The 21,033-nt window shown below is 47.4% G+C and overlaps 1 protein-coding gene and 1 long non-coding RNA gene across 2 annotated transcripts in view; both read left to right on the plus strand.

The window, feature by feature from the left end:
• Positions 1 to 21,033, plus strand: part of LOC146019688 (uncharacterized) — a 98,943-nt gene that overhangs the window by 17,933 nt on the left and 59,977 nt on the right. The gene's annotated exons all lie outside the window — the stretch shown is intronic.
• On the plus strand, positions 4,324 to 5,305 carry LOC146031788 (uncharacterized). The gene is made up of 2 exons (XM_083158459.1): positions 4,324 to 4,521; positions 4,605 to 5,305. The coding sequence occupies exons 1-2, from the start codon at positions 4,347 to 4,349 to the stop codon at positions 5,108 to 5,110; spliced, it is 681 nt and encodes a 226-aa protein (XP_083014585.1). The 5' UTR covers positions 4,324 to 4,346; the 3' UTR covers positions 5,111 to 5,305.

Here is a 21,033-nt window from a genome sequence, read left to right on the forward strand (position 1 = left end):
TTTGTTGGCAGTGGCGTCAGCAAAGAGGGTGTCAGAGTTGGGAGCATTGTCATGCAGGTCTCCCTTCCTGATATTTCACGATGATAGGGCGGTGCTTCGTACGGTACCCCAGTTTTTACCTAAAGTAGTCTCTGCTTTCCATTTAAATCAGGAGATAGTTCTGCCTGTGTTTCAACCCCCAGAGGGTTCAAGAAAAAGGGACAAATTGAGGAGTTTGGATGTTGTGCGTGCCTTACGCATTTATGTGGACAGAGTTAAGAGTGTCAGAAAGACTGATACCTTGTTAGTGTTGTATGACATACACAAAATTGGATGGCCTGCTTCTAAGCAGACCATTGCTAGATGGTTGCGCTCTGTTATAGCGTTTGCATATACTAAAGTTGGTAGGCCTGTACCGGCCAGAATTAATTCGCATACCACCAGGTCAGTCACCACCTCTTTGGCGGTTCGACATGGGGCAACAGCTGAGCAGGTTTGCAGGGCTGCCACTTGGTCATCTGTTCATACATTTGCCAAATTCTATAGGTTCCATGAGTTCGCGTCGGAGGACGCATCATTCGGGCGAGCAGTGATGAGAGCTGCAGCTGCAGACCTGAGCGTACCCACCCAAAGGACCGGCTCTGGAACGTCCCAGTGTTGAGCTGTGTCACCAGGACCATTGAAAGAGAAAAAGGGATTTTTGTAAGAACTTACCGTTCAAATCCCTTTCTCTGATATGGTCCTGGTGACACAGCGATCCCTCCCTTACGCTCAGTAAGTATGCCAGGTTCATGATGTTTCATGTTATTTGGTTAAAAGTTATTGTTGAAAAAATGTGCATATAATTTGTGCAGGCGTTTGTACTGAGTTAATGTATTCCAGTGGCTTTGAAAGATTGAACTGAAGAGTCCGGGATGCAGTAGGGGAGGAGCCTACCCTCTAAAAGCTTTAGGATAGGTGCCTGGCTCCTTCGGACCCTCCTACATCCCAGTGTTGAGCTGTGTCACCAGGACCATATCAGAGAAAGGGATTTGAACGGTAAGTTCTTACAAAAATCCCTTTTTTCAACTACATTGAAGAAGTGTATGCTGTAAACACAGTACTAAAAACTAATATGTTAACACACACATACTGTACATATTACATAACATTAAATAGATTCCTCCTTCTTGGATGAATGTATGCTGTATCCCAATTGGTATTTTTTTGGGGGGGGACTCACCTCTAACCTCACAATTAGGCTGTGCTATTTAAGGGTAATGACATTGTTGCGGCATAAGCACTCCTTACTATTTAAAATTTAGGACATTGCTGTACAAATTATAGGCCTAAAGCTATGTTTGTAAAGCATGCATCTGCAAGGCCTCACACACTATTAACAAAACAATCTATAAATTAATGTTGCACATCATGCTGGGAAGTGGAGTTACACAACACCTGGACCCACATAACTACAACACCACTAATGTCGGATATGTCATTGGATGTACTGTTATGTCAATTATTCAAGGGGTGAGGCATGGCCACACTCAAAAAAACCACCAAGGGGACCCTTATTCCTGGAGAAGGACAGGCCACACCTCATTGTCGACCTGATGATGCTGGATACACATATGTGGTTGTTGTGATTGTTTATGTGTAGAAATGTGTAGGTAAACATTAGGCACATTATTTAGTTACAGCTAGGTGAGCCATCCTGCTCGCCGCTGGTTTGGTGTCCGGTGGTTTGGGGGGTCAGGAGCAAGGGGGATGGGATTGGAGTTTGGATAGAGGTAGTGGGTTGGAGTGGGGATTGGAGAGGTTTGGGGGTGGGTGGTGGGGAGGTGTAGGGGGGTTGGAAATGGGGTGGGGTGTGGGTGGGGGTAGGGGAGTGGCTGGTGGAAGGGGAGGTAGATATGGGGTGGGCTCCAGCAGGCCCCAATGTTTCCTCCTCCTCTTCCTCCTCACGGCCTTCCTCCTCCTCCTCTTCCTCCTCACTGCCTTCTTCTTCCTCCTCACGGCCTTCCTCCTCTTCCTCCTCACGGCCTTCCTCTTCCTCCTCACGGCCTTCCTCCTCTTCCTCCTCATGGCCTTCCTCCTCCCGGGCTGCCTCCTCACGGCCTTCCTCCTCCTCTTCCTTCACACGGCCTTCCTCCTCCCGGGCTGCCTCCTCACGGCCTTCCTCCTCTTCCTCCTCACGGCCGTCCTCCTCCCGGGCTGCCTCCTCGCGGGCTGCCTCCTCACGGCCTTCCTCCTCCTCCTCTTCCTCCTCACGGCCTTGCTCCTCCCGGGCTGCCTCCTCCCGGGCTTCCATGCGTGCCCTGGCGCGTGCTGAAATGTTCATGTTGATGGCATAGAAATCGAAGGTTGGGTTTCATAAAAATGAGGGAATGAAAAATTCACATTAATCATGCTCATAACCTTACAAATGATCATTTCAGTTATATTTAATACATTTATCATGCTAACTAATTGATATGCTACACCCAAAAACAGAGGGACTACATATACCCCCCATATACACCCCATATACCCCCCATAGACACCCCATATACACCCCATATACACCCCATATACCCCCCACATACACCCCATATACACCCACATACTCATGTACATGTTTTAAAACTACAGAACTCATTGCTTCAAAACGCATAAATATTTGTAAATTATATACTTACATCAGGCAATATGGCGCCGTATGCTGCATAGCAGGTGTGGCTGCCTCCGCCGCAGGTCAGACCAGCGCCACTCCACCTGCCCCAGGCTTCTGCGGACGCTGGTCCGGGCGTAGATTAAGCGGCGGGCAGCATTATACACCCGCCGCTTCTCCCTATTAGTTACATATGGGCCCCTGGGCCCCAGGCACCGGTTCATGATTTCAACCAAGGCCACCAGCTCTTCTTTTGAAAAGGGGTTAGCCCTGGTTGAAGACATATTGGCAATGGCGCAGTTATTAATTGCAGGTACATATATAACTTTTGGTGGTTGCTGATTGGTCTAAAATCTAGTTTTTTTTATTATTAACTTTATTAATTCTTCTTACATTAACAATATGTATGCGAATATAAACTTTCGCGGACCGTTCCGATATACACACACCATAACAAACAGTATGCTTTCAATGTATAGAGAGACGTACTGTATATACATTGTGCGAAAAATTATACACGCAACCACCTACTAATACATACGCGGATCACAAGGCACATACAACATGTTGGTGTATGACAAATTTATCCTCATAAAAAATGTAAGGAAAGCATTGTAATGTTGGTATGTTGATACATTAGTTTAAGAAAGCATACATGTACTCCCAACAGAGACCACCTAAAAACACTCATCATTGGAATAACATGTGCACACATTTCACCATGTAGCACACAATGGTCAACAACCTGTGTATGTGCATGTACAGGTGAATGCTCAGGTGCGTTGAGACCTGCGTAATTTCCATGGTAATAAACGTGGAAATTATCGACGGGAAATATCGGTGGGAAATATCGGCGAAAATTAGCTACTACATTGCGGTAAAAAATATACGCCCCCTTGCTCAAGGTGGGAAATTACCATATAAATATCCAGTCAGATGCTGCCCATAATTGCTGCAAACATGTCTGGCTCAGATGATTCCGCAGCTGAGGACGCCCTACAAAGAGCACAAGCAGAATCCCTGCTTGAAAGTTTGAGGCAGAGGGAGCAGGAGCGGAGAAGGAAGGCCCAAGACTGTGTGTACATATGTTACATGTATGTTTTGATAATAATAGAAAGGTGTGTTTATAGATATTGCTACATTTCAATGTCACATGTGAACACAACCATGTCTAATAACCCACATTTATATATGAAACATGCACCATTGATGTGATGTGAGGTTATGTGCACAGTTCTGCTCATGTGAAGTATGTGATGGGACAACAGAAAGTGTGTAGTTGTAAAAGAGTTGTAGTAACAAGTTCCAGATGATGCTACTGAAACAAGGATGTCAAAACTGTGCACATGTAGCTGGTGTGAAACTACACATCCCAGCATGTCTTCCCATAGTTAAATAACTCCATATTATCAACACTGTCAAGCTATGGTGGGATGTGTAGTTTCACACCAGGTGGAGGTGCATAATTTGGCCAGGGATGATGTCATTTCTGCATAGTGATATATGTATGTGCATTTAGTGGCCTAATGAATGAGATGAGACACTGAAATGCCTCATAATGGAGACATTAATGTGTGTGTGGGAAACATATGCACAAAAAACATAAGATCACCCACACTTGGAAATGTAACGTACTCATGATGTTCACTAGCACAGTGGTGCACATATCTCATGGTGACATTTGTATTTTTGACCTTGTAGGTGGTCAGACTTCAAAACTACACTGAAGAGGAAGATGACTGACCAGTACAACCACAGCATGTCCACCGGGAGGGGGCCTATCCCAGAGAGTTTGGAATATACCCCCCTGGAGCAGGACGCCTTGGATGTCATTGATGTGGCCGAGGTCAGGGGGATATCCAATATGGATAGTGAGCTCCCGGTGGAGGTCTTTGCTGCTGCTTTTGATGGTAAGTCAAAGTAATGCATTGTATTTGGTAAGAGAGATTTTTTGCGTATGTGATGGTGACATTGTTTACAATTATTATCCTAGAAGAAGCAGAACCACCTGATGAACCGGCAGCATCTTCCTCTTCAGAGCCACAGGTGGAGCAAGTGGTCCAGCCTCCACCAACACGCCACCCCCAGCCACAGGCCACATATGATGCCAGGTGGATCGAGATGCTGGACAAGATCAAGCAGCAAGGGGGGGAGGCTGCAGGCCGTCAACAGCAGTTTGTGGAGTTCATGGGGGATTGGAAGGTGACAAACAGGCAGCAGTTTGAGGCCTTCAACCTCCAGAATGACATTCTGGCGGCTGGCATGCAAAGCATTGCCCAACAACTCAGCCGCCAGAATGACATTCTGGCGGAGCTGCTCACCACCGCCAGGTCCCTAAGGGACAATCCACCATCTGCTGGCCCACCCCAAGCTGCTCCCCAACCTTCCACCTCTGCTGACCCTCCTGTGTCCACTAGGGCAAGAGGACGCAAGCCTTCAGTGCCAAAGGCCCCTGTCCCCAAGGCCCCATCCAAAAAGGGGAAAAAAGGGCCAAAATAATGACACCTGGGTCACTTCCTTTGTGTTTGGACCCCAAATTTTTAAATTGCTCTGGACATCCACTTCCTGAGTTGGCCATCTATCCATTTTCGTGCCATGGGCATTAAAGTCCTTATTTTGACCTCTAGAAATGCAGGTTTTATTTTTGGTGGTGTGTATCATGCTTAGTATTCTCCCTGGTTGTTGCAGGTCATATTCTGGTGTCCTCATTTCTTTCACCATTGCATTTGCAGGGTAACACATGTTTGGAGATGTGCAACCTCTTGTTTTTGCTGATTGTTATTTTTGACAATATTTTATATTTTATTTTTATTTATGATATTAAATTGTGAACTAAGCTGTGATGCTGAACAGCAAATAAATTTATTTTAACAATGAAAACACAATTGTTGTATGTGTAATTTCTTGTGTGAAACAAATAATACATTTATGTGTACTTACTGACCAGGGTATTTTTATGCATTTATTGAAGTGTTGTAGAAGTTTCCCATGTGTAACCCTCTCCATGGCCATTCACATGTTCATATCCAACTTTTCCCTGCTAATTAGTTTGTGTCAGCACATGTGCAGAGCAACTTAATAGTTGAGAAAGCAGTTTGTGTGCAGGTGAGGTAGCTCCTACATTAGTAGGTAAAAGCAGATCCAGAACAATGATCTCATCATGGAGTGGGTGAGGTAGGCAAACAGGGATCAAAAGGGGCATTTGTGTAGAAATGCATATGTGTCCTCCCTAAAAAAAACAGTAATGTCTTGGTACAGGTATGTGTGAGTCGAACAAACATGTTTACACATTTTCATATAAATGATTTCTCAGTGTCATAAGCAGATGTAGGAATCCTTTGTTAGAGAGATGTGATTGCAATAATGTGATTGGTGACATTTTACATCCAGAGTGTAGTAAAATCCAATTCATAGCAGATCAGAAAGTGGTACAGTTATGTATTTTGGGTACTATACAAAGATTGTGTGCAAAATAGTGGCCATGGGCTGAAAACATTGCTGAAACATCCTTTGTAGCTATTAGATGTGGTTTATGTATTTGTATCATAAATACAAAACATATGTTGGTTTTAGAGTGAACACGTTGACACATGTCGACTTGTGTAGATTGAGTGTGCTGCTGTGTAAAGTATATGAAAACACGCAGTGATTGTGTAAAAATGTTTTACAAATACCTACCTTAGCATATATAAGCAGGTCTTAAAATGATTCTTACCTTAAATTAAACCAACCTTTACATGTAGAGAAGTGTAGAAAGATATGCTTCCAATGTGTTTGAGTGCTGTGTGTGGCTTGCAGGTAGTGAAATAATGGTTTTACTTAATAGGCTGCTGCATTGCTTATTACATTCAGGTGTATGTGTTTGAGTAGTAATCAGCGTTAATTAGCAGACCCAGGCGTCCGCTCTCATGCGGTATCTGTAGGGGTGGTCTGAGGTGGCCGCCTGTTTTGTGTCCGAAATTAACGGTGCTTTCGCCGATCAAGCGGTAGTAGCACCGTACATTTTTTGTGCACACCCCCATGTACACCCATGTTTACGCCCAGTTTCCCTCATTATTTCGGCGGCTCACCTCAACACGCCCCTATGCAGCCCACAATGGCCGTACTCTTGCGGGCAGGTTTTTTTCGCACGGAAAGACCCGTCAGTCAGCGTTGTGGAGTCATCGCGCCTGCGCATTGCGGAAGGTACGCATGCGCAGATAAAAAAAAACAGAACGTACGCTTACAGCCCAGCCGCCCGATCCAGAATAAAACCCATAGTAAGGTTTTTATCCCTTCTACTGCACCTGTGGCTGTGTAGGTCTGAAAACCTGGACCGGAGCACACCTCAGAGACTTATACCTGGCTTTCCAGTAGACCAGGTTCTGTTACCTGGCTGCAAAGCACTCTCTCTGAGGCTGGAAGGCTCCTTGTCAACCCTTTACAGGGTAGTTGCGACCATCGAGAAACAGAACTCTTTGCAGAAACCAACTCTGTTTCAACACACTAGATAACGAGTGTGTGTCAGTGACACAAATCAATAATATGAAATTTCTAGGGGATCAATGGATACCTAAAAAATAAATATATGGAGTGTGTCCCGTACCAAAACTCACATGGAGATAGTGGGTACAAGACGTGTAAAGGTATCTTTTAACGGATCACCACAGTGGATATAACTCAATCAATACCGGAAATGGTGACAGGGTGATCAAAAGAGTGCTTACCGTACTCACTGATATATCAGGAGATTTAAGACATACAAAGGTATCTTTTTAAGCCACTAGATCCAGACCATTCACGCTGGTATAGGTTGGATGAAGAACTATGTAACGGCGTACCATACTCACTGCATAGGGAGGTGAGATACACATATATTGGAATCTTTGTGGAGAAGTCCCCTCAAGGTCATTCTCCCACAGACTTCCCCAAAGTCCCAGCTGCTTTCTTCTTGGTCTCCTCGGGCGCCGGCGGGAGCTCTGTTGTTGCTGCTGCTTCTGCTGCTCACTACCGTCCTCCAGTGGCGGTTCCCTAGGCAAATGCCTAAAGCTGCCTAGTGGTGGCGCCCTGCACCCCATAGGGTGTAGGTTCACCCCCTGTAGGTTCACCCTACAGCAAGATAATAACAGTTGCATGCAGTTGCTATGGGGCCCAGCAGCTTGGGGGGGCCCCAAGGTTCAGCAGGCTATCCCCTGCACCCTTTAAAACTGTGCTATTTAAAAATAGCATGCAGCCGCAGGTATAGGCCAGCGTGGGAGGAAGGGAGGGAGTCGTACCGCTTCCTGGAAGATGCTGGCGGCGGGAAACGACAGAAGACGACCTGCTGCTGCTGTAGGATGCCGCTCCATGCTGTCGGCAGCGGCAAGGAGGAGGGAGCGAGAGAGAGAGGACCCAATTCGTAGCATGAGGAAGGAGAGGACCCTCTGCTGCCCATAGCCACTCTGTGGAGGAGGAAGAGAGGACCCACTGTTGATGCCTGGAGCTGGTGGACAGAGAAGGGGGGGGGGGGAGGACCAGGAATGTTTTTTTCCTGGTGCAGATTTGCTCCCTTTTACTAGTTTTGCTCCTAACATTAAATAGAATCCATAGTTGTGTGTAGAACATTATGGTTTTTGTGTACATAAAAAAAAACTTCATATAGAGCCAGGGGCAGATTAATTGAGGATTGGCCCGTATTTAGGAGCCAATTCAGGCTGGCTTGGGAAGCTGCGAAAATCACAGTTTACTGAGCACATGGGGCGCCGCCCACCACCCATCTGAATGCTCGCCCCCTGCTTCCGCTGATTCCCCTTGTTAGCATAAAGTTGCAACATATAACGAAGACACGTCCCTTCACATGCCTCCACTGCAGGAAAAATCATTCGATGGTCACCCCCAGTAGACATTGTCCTGCCCGCATACCCATGGGAACTCCCAGCATTTTCATGGGCGTTCCTAGGTAAGTAAACCTGGGTGCGGTGTGTGGGCCCCCTCTGTACCCAGGGGCCCATGTGTATCGCACACACCTCACCCAGTATAGACGCACCAATGTACTGAGCACTTTAGAGCCAGAACTGGCAGTGAACCCGTCCAGTGATATAGCGACTCATTTCTGTAGATTAAATTTCTGTTGAATTGACCTTATTACCGGTTTAACTCAATGTATCTGTAACAGAAATAGTAAAAAATTAGTATAAATGAGCAGCTGCATTAATTGACTTCTGCACTTCTGTAGGTGAGCCCAGCTTCTAAGATCACAGCACGAGCTTATTAAACAATTCTGATTCTAATTTTTTGACTATACCCATGACATTTGCCTCGCACTTACTGTCATTAAAAACTTGGCTCTTGAGCTTTTAAATTACTATGAAGGGCTATTCTAAAATGAAGATAGTTAAATAGTACTTTAATATCTTAACATTACCTTCAAAAAATGTAAATTATAAGCAAGAAATCATGTGCGAGACACGCGGATAGGACCCATGCCTCTTTTTAAACAGTTAAGTTTCAAAGTTGTCTTAATTGGTCTAATGTATTGCAATGTTCACACTAGGAACATGGATTGCACATAGCCTGAGCAAAGTCTTGTGATGTGATTAGCATATATTAAACAAGCTTTTCTTTAGTGTGCTATTCCGCACTAAAAATCATCATTGAGGGAAACGTGGAGACTGCGCTGTACAGAACAAAGATGACCCTCATTCGTTCCCATTCTAATGTCGCACGTAATATGGCAGCGATTCCAGTAATCGGAAGTCTGTTCACACAACTCTGCGCCAGCATTTCTCCAGCCTACTGGCCTCAAGAGCAGCCACCATCACTAGTACTGGTACTTTATGCTCCATGTTTGCCGCAGGAAGCTTATTTTACATGCAAACACCCAGTTGCCCTTTAAGTAATGCCCATTCAGCCCTTGATGAGATCTAACTGAGATGTGTATGACTCATTCCTAGCTGCTTTAAGTTGCGTATGTCAACTGCGACACATGCACACTTCGCTTAGAAATGTGAGATGCGGCTGCATTCGGACTTGTGTGCAACTCAGGATCAGAAGCCGCTAAGCAGCAGGTGACCCTTAAAACACCAATAACATCACAAATTTACATATTGAAGCATAAAGGAATGAGAGAGAGACAGATAGTGAGACGTCACCCACAAATTAAAATTAGCGTGACCTTGCGGGAACCCCATGTGCATCACTTCGGGTGCATAATCCCCGGAGATGCTGGTTTCCCCCAGAGACGGGGCTGTGTGCTGTGCCAGCACTTTATCTGTGACAGGAGCCAAGCGCTGCATGAGAATATCACACTGCAGTACCTGTAACTGCAGAAGAGCCGGCACTTTGGTGCCACCCCTTTGGTGTCACCCCTACACGCACTTACAGCCGCTCACATGGGGTATGTCTGCGTTCGCTGGGCCCCCTCAGCATTTCTATGGGCGCGCCCACCGTTTTTGTGGCACACTTATGAAACGCTGGTGGTCCATCTGAACACCCCTGCCTGTCAGTCACCAATGTACAGTGAAGTGAAGCCTTCGCACGGTCCATATGCCAGGGAACCACGTGCATAGAGTACAGTGTGCATGCGCGGTTTATTGATGCTTGGATGGGCTTGCGTGGGTTTACTTCGGGGACTCTGGTTTCCTCCCACAATCCAAAAATATACAGGAAGGCTAATTGGTGCCAAACAAAATTAACCCTAGAATGTCTGTGTGCGTGAACATTTGGTATGGAATATAGATTGTAAGCTCCACTGGGGCAGGGACTGATGTGAATGTTCAAATATTCTCTGTAAAGCGCTGTGGAATATGTGTGCGCTATATAAGAAACTGTTAATAAATAAATGAATAAATGGTACTTGTGTAGTTTCACAGCGCCAGTATGGCGCCGTGCGTCTGAGTCCCCTTGCGGGGCTCGCTTCGCTCGCCCATGCTGCGGGCTCGGTGGCTCGCTACGCTCGCCACGCTATTTAAAATCAACTCCATGCCAACATGGATAGTGGGGGTATGAACTATCCATGTTGGAATGGAGTTAAATTACTTTTTTTGACATATTTCGTGGTGAGCGTAGAACCCGAAAGTAGCACGGCGCCATGCTGGCGCCGTGAAATTACACAAGTACCGAATAAATGGTACTTGTGTAATAGCACAGCGCCCGTTACGTAGTTAGCGTAGCGACCCTGTCAGAATCAGCGTAGTGTTCGCGCGTCCAGCGTAGTTAGCGTAGTCATTCAGAAGTAACGTAGTGTTCCCGCTAGTGTAGTAAGTGTAGTCAGCGTCCCTGTCAGAAGTAGCATAGTGTTCCCGCGTCCCTGTCAGATATGTGTTCCTGAAACACCCCCACCCCAAGCCAGCCAATCAGCTCCTACCTGCCATGTCACAGACTGTGTTTGAAAAATGTCAGACAGGAGCTGATTAGCTGGCTGTTTATCACTCTCCATTTTATCACTTTTGAAGCTCAGAGAATCTGACCCATTGCATCTAGCATGGACAGGTGCCTCATTTGGTACTGTATATTTTATCAACATGCAGCATGTTGACATGGTCGTAATTTATTTGGTACCTGTAATGCAGGGTTGCCGACTTTTTCTGTCGCCTCTCCGGGAGAAGCCCGGAGAGGAGACTTCCAGCTGCAGTTCGGGGGGCGGGCCTAAGCGTTACATCATTAAGCCCCAGATGTAATAAACGACAATTCCCAGATCTCCGTGGAGGGAGCGGGGCTAAAATGACGCAATTCTGGGCATTTTAGCTCCGCCCCCTCCTCTGAGAACACCCGACCCGCGGATTGCCGCATTTAAAGCCAAATTGGTATGGGGGAAGACGCCGCAATCGGGGGGTGGCGTGGGGGTCCCCCGGAATCCGGGAGGGTTGCCCACCTTTCCGGGGGGCCGGGAGGAGGACCCGATTTTCAGGATCCTCCCGGCCATTCCGGGAGGGTCGGCAACCCTGCTGTAATGTTCTGTGTTGGAGATCTTCATTGTTCTTTATTCCCATCTATCAGACAATTCTAGTTGCACTAACTTCTGCTTGAACTCAACTGTTCATTTAATATCCTCCTGCTTCTATCCTGACCATTGTATTGCTAGCCAACTACTGTATAACTGAGGGATGGGGAACCTTTGGCCCTCCGCGTGTTGTTGAACTATGCATCCCAGCATGCCTTGCAACAGATTTAGCATGGCCAAATAGAAAAACTGGGTACTTGTGTAGTTTCACGGCGCCAGCATGGCGCCGTGCGTCTGAGTCCCCTTGCGGGGCTCGCTTTGCTCGCCCACGCTGCGGGCTCGGTGGCTCGCTACGCTCGCCACACTATCTAAAATCAACTCCATGCCAACATGGATAGTGGGGGTATGAACTATCCATGTTGGCATGGAGTTAAGTTAGTTTATTTTAGATAGTTTGCAGAGCGTAGAAACCGGAAGTAGCACGCTGGCGCCGTGAAACTACACAAGTACCAAAAACTGTAGCAGGGCACTTTGGGGTGTGTAGTTTAACAACAGCTGGGGGGCCAAAGGTTCTACATCCCTGGTATAACTTAACGGGATGCGGTCAATTTCCCGGCGGTCAGAATCCCGGCGGTCAAAATCCCAACGCCAGAATCCAGACCGCCGAAATCCCAAAACTTTCTCCCTCCGTGGGTGTCCACGACACCAATAGAGGGAGAATAAATCAGTGTGCCGAGAGTAGCGAGGCACCGGGCCCGCTGCATGGCGAGCCCGCAAGGGGGGGCCATCCACGTCACCCCTTGTCGGGATTTCGGCAGTCGGGATTCCGGCGTCGGGATTTTGACCGCCGGGATTCCATACCGAATTCAACTTAACTATACAAAAAAGTAAAACATTTCAACTGCATTCCCTCCATTTTTTCTTTCCCCAGTGGAGGAATAGAGTCGTTAATTGCAGCTGGCTGTCTTTGAGCACCCTTGATCCCTTTTATGACATAGAAATATTACATTTTCATTATCATTGTTTTTAAGTTGTATAATATGTCATTAAATTAGATTTAGTGAACAGTCTTCATGTAAATCTCTTTTGTTGAGTTTATCATATTGTGAGACTAAAGTTAAATCAGACAGCATAGATTACATTAGTGCATGAGGTGCTACAGATAAGGTCACTGCTTATTCATCCGAACCTGTCTTTTCCTGCCAAAGTTGACACCATAAAATAAATTGGCAATCAAGTTTAAACAACAGAGGAGCAATGAAAATATAAATGTATAGAAAAAGTGTGGCCACAGTCCACATGAATGATTCACCTCGTACTTTAATTGGGAAAGTTTAGTATATGCCAGGTTAAAGTGTGGGAGGAGACGGGGTGGAACTGAGTTTCAAAACCTGTTTTGTTCAGGTGAAACTAGTCCAACTTCCACCTTGGCCATGCACATTATAGTTTGTAGTGTCAAAAACCCTACCACTGGCCCTGGCTCTTCCTTATGGGGGAGGAGGGAGATAAGGTGGCAGAGGAAATTGAGTTCCACCACCTCTCGAGGACCACTTTATGCCCTAAGTTTCAGGGCCAGCTCCAAGCACGTTCCATAGGAGCAGCCACACTGGGCGCCGACTCCTAAGGGTGGCCATCAACTCCTAGGGTGGCCATCAGACAATTTAAAGCGATGACAGCCGGGCAGAGAGCTGTGGGCTGCCTGGATGTATATTTAGAGCAGGTCCGCGGCTATTTTGAACTCTCCCACTGGACCACGAGACAGTCGGAGCTCGTAGTCCGGAAGCCAATCAGGAGCAGCAGTGGGTTAATGCTGCACTTCAGACAGTGACCAAGGTTAATGCTGCCCCAGTATGTATGAGGATAATATTGTTTATATTTGCCCTGGCAGTCTAGTGGTTGTAAACAAATACTGTATCTTACACCCCTTTTCCACTAAAAACCCGGGGCGGATACGGGTTTTTGAACACAGTTCAAACATGGGTCCAACTCAGTTTAAAACCAGTGATGATCAGTATGGCCTCATTGATATAGAGTTTGAACCTGGGTCTAACCCTGGACAGGCCTTTAACACTGAATTTGTTATACACACTGCGACACGGGATTAACCATTCTTTTAACCTAGGTTGAAATGCCAGGATGGTTGACCCGGGTTATTAATTTTGGTGCTTTCACACTGCACCCAGCAAAAACAGGGGTTTGTGCAATTTGAAAGGGGTTTTACACTGCAAATGTTTGCACTATTTCTGTTCTGCTCGCCTCACTTTGTCCCAGGTCGGATAACCCAGGTCATCCGTTTAAACTGCTCCATTACCCAGGACTTTCATGAGTTATTTTTTTCCACTGCTCTATGACCTGGGTTATTACTGAATGGAAAATGGGTATTACAGTATAGTGATACCCTGTAAACAACATTATTGAATAGGCTATTTTTACCTCCAAACTTGGGAATAGTGCCACACTCGAGAGCAATGTGTAAATGCAGCTATGTTGTTGTTGTGTGCAGTCACTACAAGTTCGTCGCTGCCTTAGCACTACATTGTACAGTTTATTTATGGTACTTAATAGAGTATCTATGGTTTGTAGTTCTTCCCTGCTGGGAATAATAAGCTTGCATGGCAGCCTCAATTCAACAGGTCAATTGATGCGCAGGGCCTTTTTGTTGTGTCTCCGCTCCATGACATCATCCTTTAGTGTCTGCCATAGAAAATGCACATGTATTTCTAATAACGTATTCCATGATACCTAATAGAACTGAACCAGTGCAAATAAAACACCCCATATATAAGATCTAATTACTCTATATGCTTATCAAAAGGGATTTGCTCAAATATAATATTTAGACTCCTGATTAATGTCTGTCACAGTTGTTAGAGTAGCAATGCAAATGCCCTGATATGGGAATTATTGTTGTGGTAAATATAGTATTATTTGCAAGTAAATCCCAAGAGAGACATTTATTAAATTTATATATTTGCCTATATTAGTGGCACCTGTGTATACTCATCTTTAGTGAACTCATTCCATTAACTGTTCATATCATTCTGTGTTTACACTTCCTCCCCAGAATATTATTACTCCTCTAATTTAATTACAGTGCTGCTGTTATATGTACATTACGGGGCTAGAAACTTGAAAACATTAAACATCCGCTAATGTGTGATTTAATATTACATTATATAACAATTTAATGCAGTTTTATATATATATTTCATGTCCATAATGTTGTTTTTATGTTAACCTATATAATTGTATCTGTTATTTTTGTTAAATATATCACTCGCGCGCCCTGTTCTGACGGAGCTCCTCGTCGTCCCCGTCGATCGCCGCCGCACCCCACCTAACCCTGCCCATCTCCCTAAAGTGGAGATGGGCAGGGTCCCGCCACCCAGCTGCCGAGCGACTGGGACGCGCGTGCGTGAGTGTGAGATGCTGCGCGTCCAAGTCTAATGTAGACCTTCTCAGCCAGCACTCACCAGTGGGGACATTCTTGCAAGCGCCGGCATTGAATGAGAGGGGCTCCATCTGTGTGTGTATATATATATATATACAGGGCTGCCAAGAGAAATCCTGGGCCCCGGTACAACAGCGTCACGGGGCCCCCCTGGAGTGGCAAGCGACAGAAAAGAGGTGTGGCCATTAAAGGATATAGGGGTGTGTACCACACCATATACCCTTAATGCAACACAATAGTACACCCCTTATACTTGCCCCTTACACATTATGCTACACAGAATGAGCCAAAATTCACATGGAATGTCTTAAAATTCACATTATGCCACATGGAATGACACAAAATTCAAATTATTCCACACAGATTGAGGCAAAATTCAGGGAGAGTGAGAGGAATGGTGGGGATACAGGGAGAGAGATGGCGGGGACAAAGGTGCATAGAGCGGGATGCAGGGACAGACGGTGGTGACGAAGGACCAGACGGTGGGGACAGAGATGGTGGGGACGCAGGGACAGAGACAAAGTAAGTCTAGAACAGGGGTGGCCAACCGGTCAGAGGTAAAGAGCCGAGAAATATCGGTAGTCAAGCTAAAGAGCCGACATCATGCGCGCGCCGAAGGCGCATGCGCCAAAAAAAGGGGCATAGTCTATTTTGACCCCTTGGGTGGGTGTGATACAAATATGCCTCCAATAGTGCAGTGCCATATATACATATGCCCCCAATAGTGCCAGATACACATATGCCCCCCACGGTGCCAGGTATGCACCACAAGGTGCCGGGTATGTCCCCACAGTGCCAAAAAGCTGGTATGCCCCCACAGTGCCACAAACTGCTATGCCCCCACAGTGCCACAAACTGCTATGCCCCCACAGTGCAAATTTCCCAGCTGCAGCACTCACCGTTGTTGCTGCTGCTTCCAGGCGGGGAGAGGACAGTCTGGTGTCCCCCTGCAGTCCTCCTGTCATGTCACCGATAGGAGGAGAGCACAGCACACCACGCGTCTCCTTCCCCCTCACTTCCCTGTGACTGGGCCGCCCACCAATCAAAGCTCACTGGCCGGCTCCTGATTGGCTGCTGGCCACAAGCTCTGATTGGCGGACGGCCCAGTCACAAGGATGCACAGTAAGGTGTAGGAGAGAGGCGCGATGCGCGCTCTCCTCCCCTCAGAAGTAGAAGGGATTCAGGGAACCGGCAGCAGGGGGGACTGGGACAGACGGTGGGCGGCGGGCAGCAGTGGGAGCAGGAGCCGCACTTTACAAGGGGGAGAGCCGAATGAGGCTCAAGAGCCACAGGCTGGCCACCACTGGTCTAGAAGGTCATTTCTATGTAAGGGATGGCAACAGAAATCTTGGAGCCGGTACACCAATATCACTGGGATTGAAAAATGCTGAAACCCTGTATTCCCGGGATCCAGGGATTGGGATTGGCATCCCTAAAAGAAAATTGCCCCCTGTGCCCCCACACTGACTTGCTGTGGAGGGGGGCAGGCGGCCGCAGTGCATGGGCAGGCGTCAGGTAGACATGTGCGACGTGGGAGGCCCGGCGGCGAGTAGGTTCCGGTGTCGGGTATGATATGGGAGGCCCGACGGCAAACAGGTTTCGGCACTGGTGGTCAGCGCTGCGGCCTGCGCAGTGTAACCTATGACCCAATCACACAGCGCAGGCCGCACGCCAGGTCGGGAACAGCCGGGCAGTGTCTGAGCGAGTGCTCAGACGCTGCCCGGCATTAAACTGCACTTACCAATTGGGGAGTTGGTGCATGGACACAGCTAACCTAATGCCCGCTCTCCTAGTCCAGTGGTCTCCAACCTTAATTGATCGAGAGCTACTTGTGACAAAAAAAAGACCAAAAAAAAGTCCCCGAGAGCTACTAAAATTTGAACAATGCCCCTAATACTATGCCGCACACTGTAATGCCCCAGCGCAATATGCTGCACACTGTAATGCCCGATACATTATGCCACACACCGCCATTTCTCTGAAACATGATGCAGCACACCATAATGCCTGATACTATGCTGCACACTGTAATGCCCCTGACACATTATGCCACACATTGCAATACCCCTCACACAAAAAATTTTGGGCGCCGTTTTGTCGCTGTGAGGGCATGGCCAGTGTCTAATTCCCACAGGACCGTCCCAAAAAAATGGGATGTCACACAAAAATCGATACACACTGACTATGCCACACCACGTTGCCCCCCCCCACAGTAAGGCTTCTAATACATTATAAATTACCTGCTTGTTGCCAAGGAAGTTAATGTCCGTTGCCAAGGGGTTAATATGCATTGCCAGGGGTTATTGCTTGTTGTCAAGGGGAGTTAATGTCCGTTGCCAGGGGTTGTTGCTCTTGCCAAGGGGTTAATATACATTGCCAGGGGTTATTGCTTGTTACCAATGGGTTTATATTTGTTCCCAGGGGTTAATGCTCATTGCCAAGGGGGGTTAATGTACGTTGCCAGGGGTTCTTGCTCATTGCCAAGGGGGGTTAATGTCCATTGCCAGGGGTTCTTGCTCATTGCCAAGGGGTTTTTAAATGTTGCCAAGGGGTTAATATTTTTTTGCCAGGGGTTCTTGCTCGTTGCCAAGGGGGGTAATCTGTGCCCGGCCAACTGCCCGTCAGCTGCTGCTGCCCCCTGCTTTACCCTGCCTTCCCCTGCGCACAGAGAGCCAGACGCTAGAAGTCATTTTTCACTTCCAGCGTCTCTGACAGGGAGCACAGCTCTACAGCGTTACCAGGAAGTGCAGAGCTGTGCTTCCTGTCAGACGCTAGAGGTGAACTATGACTTCTAGCGTCTGCCGCTCCGTGTGCAGGGGAAGGACAGACAGGGGAAGCCGCAGCTGATGGTGGGTGGCCGGACACATGGGCAGGCGGGCGGACAGGTCCTTGTTCTCCCTACGCACCCGCAGCCAAAAAAAAATATTTTAAAGTGTGTGTCCGGACCCGGGCCCCCCTGGTAAGCCCGGGCCCAGGTAAAATGTACCTGCCCCCCCTGCCTCTCGGCGGCCCTGTATATATATATATATATATATATATATATATATATGTATGTATGTATACACTGCTCAAAAAAATAAAGGGAACACTTAAACAACACAATGTAACACCAAGTCAATCACACTTCTGTGAAATCAAACTGTCCACTTAGGAAGCAACACTGATAGACAATAGACGATAGGTGGAAATTATAGGCAAGACACCCCCAATAAAGGAGTTGTTCTGCAGGTGGTGACCACAGACCACTTCTCAGCTCCTATGCTTTCTGGCTGATGTTTTGGTCACTTTTGAAAGCTGGCGCTTCTTTCACTCTAGTGGTAGCATGAGACGGAGTCTACAAGCCACACAAGTGGCTCAGGTAGTGCAGCTCATCCAGGATGGCACATCAATGCGAGCTGTGGCAAGAAGGTTTGCTGTGTCTGTCAGCGTAGTGTCCAGAGCATGGAGGCGCTACCAGGAGACAGGCCAGTACATCAGGAGACATGAGGAGGCCATAGAAGGGTAATAACCCAGCAGCAGGACCGCTACTTCCGCCTTTGTTCAAAGAGGAATGGGAGGAGCACTGCCAGAGCCCTGCACAATGACCTCCAGCAGACCACAAATGTGCACGTGTCTACTCAAATGGTCAGAAACAGACTCCATAAGGGTGGTATGAGGCAGGGGCGGGCTGGGCCGGGGGGCAGAGTGCCATATGCCCCCCGGGCCGCTTACCCACCCACTGGCTGCGGGCCGTGCTGCGGCTGGATCAGCTTCTCCAGCCCTCCTGCACTGGCCGCGGCTTACAGAACACGGCCGCGGCTACAGGAAAATGGCCGCCGGCCCCCTGCACTGAGGACATGTTCTCAGTGCAGGAGGCCGGCGGCCATTTTCCTGTAGCCGCGGCCGTGTTCTGGAAGCCGCGGCCAGCGCAGGAGGGCTGGAGAAGCTGATCCAGCCGCAGCACGGCCCGCAGCTAGCGAGTGGGTAAGCGCTCCCCCCCCTCCCTCACCCCAGCATATGTGTTTCTGGCACTGTGGGGGCATATCTGGCACTGTGTGGGGGCATATCTGGCACTGTGTGGGGGCATATCTGGCACTGTGTGGGGGCATATGTGTATCTGGCACTGTGGGGGGCATATCTGGCACTGTGGGGGCATATATGTATTTGGCACTGTGGGGGCATATGTGTATCTGGCACTGTGGGGGCATATGTGTATCTGGCACTGTGGGGGCATATGTGTATTTGGCACTGTGGGGGCATATGTGTATCTGGCACTGTGGGGCATATGTGTATTTGGCACTGTGGGGGCATATCTGGCACTGTGGGGGCATATGTGTATCTGGCACTGTGGGGGCATATGTGTCTCTGGCACTGTGGGGGCATATCTGGCACTGTGGGGGCATATGTGTCTTTGGCACTGTGGGGGAATATGTGTCTCTGGCACTGTGGGGGCATATGTGTCTCTGGCACTGTGGGGGCATATGTGTCTCTGGCACTGTGGGGGCATATCTGGCACTGTGGAGGAATATGCGTATTTGGCACTGTGGCAGAATATCTGGCACTGTGGCGGCATTTGTGTCTGGCACTGTGAGGGCATATGTGTATTTGGTACTGTGGCGGAATATCTTGCACTGTGGGGGCATATCTGGCACTGTGGACATCACATTGTGCGGTGTAATGGGCATCATGGTATGGGGCGTAATGGACATTACGGTTTGGGGAGCATTGGGTAATTGCCATCACAGTATGGGGTGTAATGGGCATCAAGGTGTGCAGCATAATGTGTAATTAGCATCACAGTGTGCGGTGTATTGAGTAATTAGCATCGCAGTGTTGGGCGTAATGTGTAACTGGCATCATGGTGTTCAGCATAATGTGTAATTGGCATTACGGCATGTGGCTTTATGTGTAATGGGTATTACAAGGTTCGCTAAAATGTGCAATCTGCAGGTACACAATACAATCATGGTACAGGCAACGCCCCTTATGATAGGCCACGCCCCTAATTTTTCGGCGCGCCTACGGCGCGCAAAAGCGTTCCTTCCGACGGTGACTTGGCTGATTATGGGCCAGTGCTCTGGACTTGCCCCCTAGGCTAAAAGTTGCCAGCCAGCCCCTGGTATGAGGGCCCGACGTCCACAGATGGGGGTTGTGCTTACAGCCCAACACCGTGCAGAATGTTTGGCATTTGCCAGAGAACACTAAGATTTTCAAATTCGCCACTGGCGCCCTGTTCTCTTCACAGATGAAAGAAAGAAGGGAAGCTATATAATACATAAGTGCCTCAGAGGGTTATGCGTGTAGAACTAAAATATGATAGGCTTGTCTGAAGAGGTGAGTTTTCAGAGAACACTTGAAAGTTTGGACTAGTGGAGAGTCATATAATAATAGTAATAATAGCAACAGTAATGATGATGCTGATAATCACCCTCCTAATAATAAGAATATGATTATTTAGAAGATAATTGTAGACTCAAGTCAACTGTGGTGGTTGATGTTCCCAAACAAGGAATAATTTACAAGATTTGGAACCAGAGTGAATCTGATTAGTTACTGGGTTTTTTTTTTCTGTTTTCTTTTTTACCACGTCCCACAGCTGGAGCTGGCAAACTGGAGCTGGAGCATGGTTTTTGAGCTTGGAACAAAAAGCTTGACTTTAATGGTTCAGTTCTTTTTGTTGAATACAATATTTTATCAAACCCAAAAAGATGTAAATGTATTGATCGCTCTGAAATCATGGCTTGTGAAGAGTAACTGAAAATGCTCTGGGGCTGGGTTCCTAGAATAGAGTGTCTGTCTTGGCTCTGGAGCCAGCCTGGAACCGAAACTTGGCTAATGAGAAGGATCCTGCAAGCCTAAACAACCACCGACACTACAAAGGAGTTGCTGCAGTATGATGCATATAAATTGCCAATCAATCAAAAATATTGAAGAAAGGCTATCATGTATTTTAGATTAATGACTTTTGAAACTGAGCCATGGTTGGAGACACCTCAGCAGTCTTAGGTGCTGTCAGTCTACATTCATCCTTACTTGTCAGTCCCGTGTCCCTGTTTGCTATGTATGTACCTAGTACAAGCTCATTTAGGCAGT

Source organism: Crinia signifera, chromosome 1 (assembly GCF_055691185.1).
Source record: "Crinia signifera chromosome 1, ASM5569118v1, whole genome shotgun sequence".
Lineage (NCBI taxonomy): Eukaryota > Metazoa > Chordata > Amphibia > Anura > Myobatrachidae > Crinia > Crinia signifera.

Bases quoted from the DNA above. Each gene is read 5' to 3' on its own strand.
- LOC146031788 (XM_083158459.1), top strand. From the start codon at position 4,347: ATGACTGACCAGTACAACCACAGCATGTCCACCGGGAGGGGGCCTATC. The intron at 4,522-4,604 runs GTAAGTCAAAGT...TTATTATCCTAG, and splicing joins CTTTGCTGCTGCTTTTGATG to AAGAAGCAGAACCACCTGAT.